The sequence below is a fragment of the Delphinapterus leucas genome, chromosome 14 (genome assembly GCF_059928025.1).
Source record: "Delphinapterus leucas isolate spDelLeu-1000000601 "Yukka" chromosome 14, BTC_Dleu_Yukka2, whole genome shotgun sequence".
Classification (NCBI taxonomy): Eukaryota; Metazoa; Chordata; class Mammalia; order Artiodactyla; family Monodontidae; genus Delphinapterus; species Delphinapterus leucas.
This window is the reverse complement of record NC_143142.1, coordinates 15,017,566-15,027,542: the sequence shown is the minus strand read 5'-3', so window position 1 is coordinate 15,027,542 and position 9,977 is coordinate 15,017,566. Positions and strand designations below refer to the sequence as shown.

At 50.9% G+C, this 9,977-nt stretch overlaps 1 protein-coding gene across 1 annotated transcript; it reads right to left on the bottom strand.

Annotated features, from left to right (window-relative positions):
• Positions 1–29: 29 nt before the first annotated feature.
• CFAP73 (cilia and flagella associated protein 73) lies at positions 30–9,620 on the bottom strand. Its single transcript, XM_089894522.1, has 7 exons — positions 9,304–9,620; positions 7,639–7,756; positions 6,624–6,728; positions 6,102–6,302; positions 5,315–5,536; positions 4,838–4,996; positions 30–107 (listed from the first exon to the last, which is right to left on the bottom strand). Exons 1-7 carry the CDS (start codon positions 9,357–9,359, stop codon positions 30–32), a joined length of 939 nt encoding a protein of 312 aa, XP_089750648.1. The 5' UTR covers positions 9,360–9,620.
• Positions 9,621–9,977: the final 357 nt, after the last annotated feature.

Sequence of the window (9,977 nt, the reverse complement as noted above, 5' to 3'; positions counted from 1 at the left end):
CCCTCCCCCACTGCTCACCTGGGTCAGGGTCAGGAGGCGCGGACGGCGGGCTTGGCCTGATGGAGGCCGGCCAGCATGGCAGAGAGGTCCAGGATGAAGAGCTTCACCTGGGGGTTCCAACACAGGCAGAGTCAAATCCCAGCCTCTTGAGTGTCCAGTACCCACCCCCGCAAAACCCCAGAGGCTGCAAAGCAGGGGTGGGGGGGTAGAGACCCTTATTAGACAGCAATGATGGTGGTTCCCTGAGGTAGTGAACCTGGCCTAAACTATTCTGGTTTTTTTGTTCTTTTGTTTTTGTTTTGTTTTGGCGGTATGCGGGCCTCTCACTGTTGTGACCTCTCGTGTCGCGGAGCACAGGCTCCGGACGCGCAGGCTCAGCGGCCATGGTTCATGGGCCCAGCCGCTCCACGGCATGTGGGATCTTCCTGGACCGGGGCACGAACCCGTGTCCCCTGCATCGGCAGGCGGACTCCCAACCACTGCGCCACCAGGGAAGCCCCCATTCTGGGTTTTTGAAGCCTCAGTCCAAGCTTCCCAAACAGTTTATTCGTGGGCACCTGCAGTTTTCTAGATGGCTATCACCTGTATTATAGTTGAATTAGTATTTTCACTTGCATCAATTTTTTTTCCTTTTAATTGGATTAGTCGTGTTCACTGTTATATGACCTACTCTTATCTTCTCCATGGGGCACCCTCCTTTATTTTAATTAACCTATTTATTGATACAAACTTAATGAACACCCACGGATCCACTGCCAAGACCTAGAACTTGATGGCAAACTTATCCTTGGGCTCTTCCTTCACATTTGTCACCGAAATAAACATCTGACAAGGAAACTATCTCTACCAAAAGTGAAAAGAGATTAAATTACTCCTTGCCATAAGTAAGGGGTAACTGGAAAAATAACAAAATGAAAATGAAACCTGGTTACTCAATTCTGGCAGCTACCATTACCCACAGAGGGTGTGACCCCCAAGGCCCTGGAGACCAGGGAGTATTATGAGGTTAAAGGCATAGTTGCTGCCCACCCACCCCCCCACCATTGAACCTTTCTCCTTGGTAAGATCAGATGGTTGGTTGAAAAAGCACTGGCTTTCCATCACTCTGATACCAAAACCAGAAAAAGATATCACAAAAAAAAATTATAGACCAATATCACTGATGAACACAGACGCAAAAATCTTGAACAAAATACTAGCAAACAGAATCCAACAGCACATTGAAAGGATCATACACCATGATCAAGAGGGATTTATCCCAGGAATGCAAGGATTCTTCAATATACACAAATCAATCAATGTGATACACCACATTAACAAATTAAGGAATAAAAACCAAATGATCCTGTCAATAGATACAGAAAAAGCTTTTGACAAAATTCAACACCCATTTATGACAAAAACTCTCCAGAAAGTGGGCATAGAGGGAACCTACCTCAACATAATGAAGGCCATATATGACAAACCCACAGCAAGCATCGTACTCAATGGTGAAAAAGCATTTCCACTAAGATCAGGAACAAGACAAGGCTGTCCACTCTCACCACTCTTATTCAACATAGTTTTTGAGGTCCTATTCACAGCAATCAGAGAAGAAAAAGAAATAAAAGGAATACAAATTGGGAAAGAAGAAGTAAAACCGTCACTGTTTGCCGATGACATGTTACTATACATAGAAAATCCTAAAGATGCCACCAGAAAACTACTAGAGCTAATCAATGAATTTGGTAAGGTTGCAGAATACAAAATTAATGCACAGAAATCTCTGGCATTCCCATACACCAACAACGAAAAATCAGAAAGAGAAGTTAAGGAAACATTCCTATTTACCATTGCAACAAAAAGAATAAAATACTTAGGAATAAACCTGCCAAAGGAGGTGAAAGACTTGTACTCAGAAAACTATAAAACACTGATGAAAGAAATCAAAGATGACATAAACAGATGGAGAAATACACCATGTTCTTGGATTGGAAGAATCAATATTGTGAAAATGACTATACTGCCCAAAACAATCTACAGATTCAATGCAATCCCTAGCAAACTACCAATGACATCCTTCACAGAATTAGAACAAAAAATTTTACAATTCCTTTGGAAACACAAAAGACCCCGAATAGCCAAAGCAATCTTGGGAAAGGAAAACGGAGTTGGAGGAATCAGGCTTCCCAACTTCAAACTATACCACAAAGCTACAGTAATCAAGACAGTATGGTACTGGCACAAAAACAAAAATATAGATCAATGGTACAGGATAGAACGCCCAGAGATAAATCCACGCACATATGGCCACCTAATTTATGACAAATTACAAGAACATACAGTGGAGAAAAGACATCCTCTTCGATGAGTGGTGCTGGGAAAACTTGGACAGCTACATGTAAAAGAATGAAATTAGAACACTACCTAACACCATAAACAAGATAAACTCCAAATGGATTAAAGACTTAAATGTAAGACCAGACACTATAAAACTCTTAGAGGAAAACATAGGAAAAACACTCTTTGACATAAACCACAGCAAGATCTTTTTGACCCACCTCCTAGAGTAACGGAAATAAAAACAAAAATAAACAAATGGGACTTAATTAAACTTAAGAGCTTTTGCACAGCAAAGGAAACCATAAACAAGACAAAAAGACAATCCTCAGAATGGGAGAAAATATTTGCAAATGAAACAATAGACAAAGGATTAATCTCCAAAATATACAAACAGCACATGGAGCTCAATATCAAAAAAACAAACAATCCAGTTAAAAAATGGGCAGAAGACCTGAATAGACATTTCACCAATACATGAAAAGATGCTCAACATCACTAATTATTAGAGAAATGCAAATCAAAACTACTATGAGATACCCCCTCACGCCAGTCAGAATAGCCATTATCAAAAAATCTAGAAACAATAAATGCTGGAGGGCTTCCCTGGTGGCGCAGTGGTTGAGAGTCCGCCTGCCGATGCAGGGGACACGGGTTCATGCCCCGGTCCGGGAAGATCCCACATGCCATGGAGCGGCTGGGCCTGTGAGCCGTGGCTGCTGAACCTGCGCGTCCGGAGCCTGTGCTCCGCAACGGGAGAGGCCACAACAGTGAGAGGCCCGCGTACCGGTAAAAAAAAAAAAAAAAAAAGCTGGAAAGGGTGTGGTGAAAAGGGAACCCTCCTGCACTGTTGGTGGGAATGTAAATGGATACAGCCACTATGGAAAACAGTATGGAGGTTCTTTAAAACACTAAAAATAGAACTACCATATGACCCAGCAATCCCACTACTGGGCATATACCCTGAGAAAACCATAATTCATAAAGAGTCGTGCCACAATGTTCACTGCAGCACTATTTACAATAGCCAGGACATGGAACCAACCTAAATGTCCATCAACAGATGAATGGATAAAGAAGATGTGGCACATACATACAATGGAATATTACTCAGCCATAAAAAATGAAATTGAGTTATTTGTAGTGAGGTGGATGGACCTAGAGTCTGTCATACAGAGTGAAGTAAGTCAGAAAGAGAAAAAGAAATGCCATATGCTAATGGATATATATGGAATCTAAAAAAAAAAAAATGGTACTGATGAACCTGGTTGCAAGGCAGGAATAAAGAGGTAGACATAGAAAGTGGACTTGAGGACATGGGGTGGGAGGGCGAAGCTGGGGCGAAGTGAGAGTAGCATCGACGTATACACACTATAGAATGTAAAATAGTTGGCTGGTGGGAAGCAGCAGCATAGCACAGGGAAATCCGTGCTTTGCGATGACCTAGATGGGTGGGATAGGGAGGATGGGAGGGAGGCTCAAGAGAGAGGGGATATGGGGACATGTGTATGCACATGGCTGATTCGCTTTGTTGTGCAACAGAAACTAACACAGTATTGCAATTATACTCCAATTATGCTCCAATAAAGCAATTATACTCCAATAAAGATTATACTCCAATAAAGCAATTATACTCCATAAAGCTCTATTAAAATAAAATAAGATAAAAAGGACTGGCTTTTGCCTGTTGCTTCATATCAAGCCTCTGTCCCTCCTAGAGTCGTCTTTTGTACCTTGGGGTACCCGGGCAACACTTGAGAGAACAGTGGTGTACATACGAATCCACCCGACTCAGGATGTGGCACAAAGGTAGGCTCTGGGGACCCAGTTCTTGGCATTTGGTTGGAATTCTGGCTGCAGGACAGGAGTGGGATGGGATGGGGCAAAGGCGGGGGTGTTTCCTCCACTTCTCAAAGGGGCCATGCTTTGGGAACCCACTAGAATCAACAGAAGTGTCCAAAGTCAGAAACCCCCTGCCTCTGTTGTAAACTATGTCACATGTTCTACCACCTTGCAAACCCGAGTGAATAGAAAAGCCGGGCATACTTGGCACACAGTGACATTTGTAATGCCATCGTACAGAGAGAAAAACCACTGTACAACGCTGCCCTCACGCTTCCCAGGGAAGCCAAGGCCTGACTCTGTGGGAGCCAGAGGGTCAGGGACGAATTAAAGGTGAGTCTCCATCTCCTGGTTTCTTATCATGTCACGTTTGTGCTTTTGATCCTGAGACAGAAGAACTCTTGGCATAACTGTATTGTACCCATCAGTATATACCCCGGCCTCCTGCACAGTGAGGGCACTGAGACCCGGAGAAGATCTTCTGACCTCATAGCAGGTGACCAGCAGAGCCAAGACCAACCCAGGGCTCCCGGGCAGGGGGCCGGGCGGCCACGGAGCTAGGAGACTGGGCTCTGATCGCAGAGGGTCATGCTTAACCCAGAGAAGGCGGGATTTCAGGCACCATGATGTTCCCAACCCTTAGGGGGCTGGAGGTGACATAAAGAGAGATCCTCACCTGCTCCAGCTGCCCCTCGGTGTCCTCGATGTCCAGGGCAGGTGGCCGCCTCTGGTGCTGGCACACTAGCTGGAACAGGTTGAGTGCGGCCATCCTGGTGTGTCCCAGGAGCAGGGTCTTCTCAGCCGCGGTGTTCTGGATCTGAATACACTTGGATTCCTGGAGAACACCGCCCCCTTCCCCATTAAGGTGTGAGCTGGCCTGAGGAGGCCTGGGACCACATTCGCGTCGACCTCCCACCGGTCATAGATGCCCCTAGGTGCTATCAGGGAGAGGAGTGCTGGACTCGGGTGTCAAGTTCTCATAGGAGGAGTGCTGGACTCGGGTGTCAAGTTCTCATAGGAAGGGCCTCCTGCGCCCTAAAGTGCTTTCCGATGCCTGAAACCTGCCCATGAGCGTAGCGTTGCCCCATATGGCACTCCTCCCGGCGGTGGGAGGCTGGGGTCCCGGGCGCCCACCTCCTCCCGGCGGCGGTACCCAGTGCAGCGTGCGCTCCCGCGCCGCCTCCAGTTGCTCCAGCAGTTGCGCTCGCCGCTGGCCCTGCCGCAGCAGCTCGTCCTGCCAGGTGTCCCGCAGCCGCCGCAGCCGCGCGCGCGCCTCCTCCAGCTCCGCGAGCCGCTGGCGCTCCGTGAGCCTCAGCGCCGCCTGCGTGTCGGCCAGGCCGTCGAAGCGCGCCACCAGCTCGGGGACCTCTTGGAACTGGGATAGGGTCGGGAGGGGGACTCACCGGGACTGCAGCCCCCCTGCCCTTCCTCGCCCTACCATCCCCCGCGCCTCCTCAGCCCAACTGTGAAATGGGGGCATCACACAGCCCCTGCCCCAGAAGTGTGATTACTCCGGCCCCTCCCCACCTCCACCATCAAACCTAGCTAAGCTTCACTGCCTGTGATTAATACTAAGTCACTGTTTCATTCAACTAATACTGAGTGTTTGGATTCCCCCTCCCCCCACCTGCCTGTGTGTCCTTGAGTAAGTTATCTTTCTGAGCCTCAGTTGCCCCATCTGTAGAATGGGGTTGGCAGTATCTTTCTGAGCCTCAGTTGCCCCATCTGTAGAATGGGGTTGGCAATAACAAGACTCACTTCACTGGACCTTGGAGAGAATTCAAGAACAAAGCGTGTTCCTGACATACAGTTAGTGCTCAATAAGTGGTGACTCCTGGCATACAGTCAGCGCTCCAGTAGTGCACACTTCCAAAGCCGTCCCTAAGGCTGCCTGGGGCTGCACGTGGCGCTGAACACCAAAACTTCTGCAGGGCGCTCACCTCGGGCAGCTGCTCCAGTACTTGCCCCAGCAGGCGCGCGCAAGGCTCGAGGCGCCAAAGCAGGCGCTGCAGCCGCGCGCGCTCCCGCTGCAGCTCCTCCAGCTGAGCCCGAAGTCGCAGCGCCTCCGCCTCCCGGCGGCTCGCCAGTTGCCGCTCCTCCGCCGCCCTCCGCAGTGCGCGGCTGCGCCGGGCCTCCGCATCCTAGGAAGGAGGGATGGAGAGGAGGCGACGACCCCCAGGACTTGGGAGCCTGCGGAGCTTGCCGCATCCACTCCACCCCGACATTCGCACGCTGAGTCACGGGTTGCAAACAGATGGCCCACGGGCCAAATCCAGCCAGAATCTCTGATTTTGGTCCCTCACTCCTCTCCCACGCTTTTAAAAATGCTTCAGGCAGTAGTGTGTATTTCCCACCACTCCCTTTTGTATTGGTAAGCCCACTTTTTAAGTTTATGTCTGGCTCCTTTAGGATTGTGACTTTGTGACCCTCTGCCCTGCCTCCCCCCAGCAGGCTCCACCTACCTGCAAAAATTTTTCAAAGCGGACAAAGGACCCCTTTAACTCCTGCTCTTTCTGTTCCAATTGTTCCCACCGCTGTTTCAGGGATGTCTGCATAGTCTGGAACACCTGGGGGGTAAGGAGTGGGTGTCTGTGTTTGTTTGGGGTTTCAAGTCATCCAGCGCTTTCACGCTCACACTTAACCTCGCTCACCTTTTGCCCTTAATCTTTTTTTTTTTTTTTTTGGCTGCGCCTTGCGGCATGTGGCATCTTAGTTCCCATGCCCCCTGCAGTGGAAGCGCGGAGTCCTAACCACTGGACCACCAGGGAAGTCCCTTTTGCCCTTAATCTTGTCACTGCACCCTTGCTCAAATCCACCTGTGGCTCTCACCACCCACGATGAAGCCCAAATTCCCTCCTGTAGCCCCTGCATGTCAGCATCCCTGCTCTTCCTTGGGGCCTCATCTTACCCTCTCTCCTCTGATACTGTCTTCTAGCCTCTTACCCACCTGTGTTTTGTCCTTGCCTTCCTGTCTTTGTATATGTTGCTCCCTCTGCCTGTTTCTCCCTCCTCACCCTGTCCCCCTTTGCTGGATAAGCCGACTTGCCCTTCAGCATTCCCTAAGACATCACTTCCTCCAGGAGGTCCTCCATGACCACCCCTGTGTAGAGATAGGGGCTTTCTCTGGGCTCCCACAGCCCCTGCTCAGTGCTTCCCCCCTCACAGCCATCACCACCTGGACACTTGTCTGTCCCCTTCTCTAAGCTGTGAGCCCATGAGGGCAGGGACTGTGGTGAGACCTCTAGATCCCAGTGCAGTGCCCTGCATGCAGTAGCTGCTCAATGCACATTTATTTGCACCAACCACTGATCTCATTTGATCCCCCATTTGAGAGACGAGGAAACCAAGGCTCAGGACGGTGATTTGTCTCAGACCTTGTAGTAATAAGTTGGCTCCATCACTTTCCCATCTTTTTCTTCCCATCTTTTTTTAACTTTTTGTCCCCAAAAGTTTCAGGGACTGCATTGAGTGGCTCACCTCCTTCTGGGCCTGAAGGCCCTGGTCCGCATCCACCAGTTCCTGCCTCTTCTCCAAGAGACGCAGCAGTGGCGGTGGGACGTGGTCCACATTCTGCCCCTGGATCTTCCTGGAGGGGCTCAAGGAAGAGGTGAGGGTGAAGGAGGCAAGAGTCAGGGCCCCCAAACTCCCCACTGGTGCCTGACATACCCCAACTAGCCACCTCCTGGCTGTTGAATTTTTCATTCATTCAACAAATTGTCCCGAGCACCTACTCTGTACCAGGCACTGTTCTGGGCACTGGGGATGCAGCCCTGATCAAGACAGACAGATCCCTGCCCTCCAGGAGCTGCCGTCCTGCTGGGGACCACAGAAAAAAAGCTAGCAAATAATAATAAATAATGCTAGGACATGGCAGGTGCTAAGATGAAAAATTCATCAGACTGAAGGGAATCTCTCAATAGGGAGATAGAAAAGTCTCTGTTGGGGGACATCTGAGCAGAAGCTTGAAGGGGAAGAGGGAGGGAGCCATGAGGATACCGCAGGGAACAGATTCTAGGCCGAGGGAATGGCTGATGACAACCCCCCGAGGGAAGGACCTTGGTGTGTAGAAGGAGCTGCCAGGAGGCCAGTGCAGTTGGAGGGGAGGAAGGAGCAGAGAGACGGGCACTGAGATCAGGGAAGTTGTGAGGGTGACTGCGGTGGGCCTTGATGAGGGGGGACTTTGGCCTTGACTCTGAGTGAGGTGGGAGGCCTGGGAGGGTTTGGAGCAGAGGAGGGAATCCCCTCTGGCTCCTGTGGGGAGCGAGGACAACAGGAGGGGCAGGGCAGCTGCAGGGGACCAGGGACGGGTCACAGGATAATGCGGAGAGGATGGGGCTCTGATCTGGGTGGGTGCAGTAGAGAGGTAAGGAGGGGGCGGTTCTGGATACCACTGGAGAGCAGAGCTGATGGGGTGACGAGAGGGGGAGAAAGGAGTCGAAGGGGAACCTAGATGCTGGAAGGATGTTGCTGATAGCGGGCTGAGTGGGAAGCAGGGAGATCAGCTCTTCCCTAAGGCCAAGTTGAGACTGAGCTGCCTATTGACCTCTGCGGGAAGGATCCAGGGGGAGGCTGGGATGTGGAGCCAGGCTCACAGGAGAGAGGAGGGGCTGGACACAGCTCCGCAGGGTCGGCCCTGTAGGGAGCAGAAGGGATGCACTACCATTCCACTAGGCAAGGCTCTCCCAGCTCTGGTCCAGGGGAAACCCTCCCATTTTACTGATTCTGAGACTGAAGATGGGACCCCCGGCCACACTGCTGAAAGAAGGCAGGCACCAGACAAGCTTCCTCCACCCTTCCTTTAAAATGCAGTTTGCAGTGAGAGGGGGCAAGAGCTCGAAGAGTAATTCCTTCCCACCTTGGATCAAATGATATAATCTCAGCTGGATATCAACTAGGGATGGGGATGGAGAACAGGTTAGAGACCTGGGCCTTTGACCCAGCTCTGCCCTAACTACCCCTGAGACCTTGAGGAAATTGCCATTTCCTTCGGAGCTTCAGTTTCTTCCTCTATGAAGTGGGGGCAATAATCCCCCACCAAGAACTGCCCGAGGAAGCCAGAACCCAGGGGTAGGGAGAAGGGAGGGATCTTCCCACCTGCTCCTGCCCTCCTTTCAGCACCCCCTGCCACCCCACGCCACTCACGTAGACAGTTTCTTTTGCAAGGCCAGTCGGAAGTATTTCTCCCAGGGCACTGCCATTCTCCTGGCAATCGCCCCAGGCTTGCTTTCTTTCTGGAGCTTTACACTAGCCTAGAGGAGGCCCTGGAGTGTTCTGATGGAGGGTTTGCACGCTCAGTATTCCCGGAAGGCAGCCACCCAGCCAGCCTCGGTCGCCCGGGCGACCAACGACACAACATTCCATTGCCTGCCTGAGGCCTGGAGAATCCACCTGGAGAGGGAGAGAGAGGGGGCTGCAGGGAGGGGAGCATCTTCTGCCCGGTCTGGAGGAGGCTTGAACTCCCAATCTAAATTGGGGTGCAGTGAACAGGACGTGGGTCTCTTGGCCAATAATTTGCCCCTCGGTGCCCCATGTCTGGTCAAACCTCTTCCTGGATGGGTGGGATGGGGCCTCACTAATGTGGCTGTGTGCTCAGATGTCTGGTCAAATGAGTAATTATTGGACACCCACTGTTTGCCAGGTCCTTGGGGGGCAGGCATTCACTCCCTGGCAAGGTGCTGAGGTCCTACTATGTTCCAGCCCTTTGATGGTCCACTCCCATTGCTGACTACCCTAGCCTTGTCTCACGGAGCCCCCAGCCTGGTTAGGGAGATAAAGCAGAGGGGCCATCAGCACTACCCTGTGGAAACCAGCTTGCA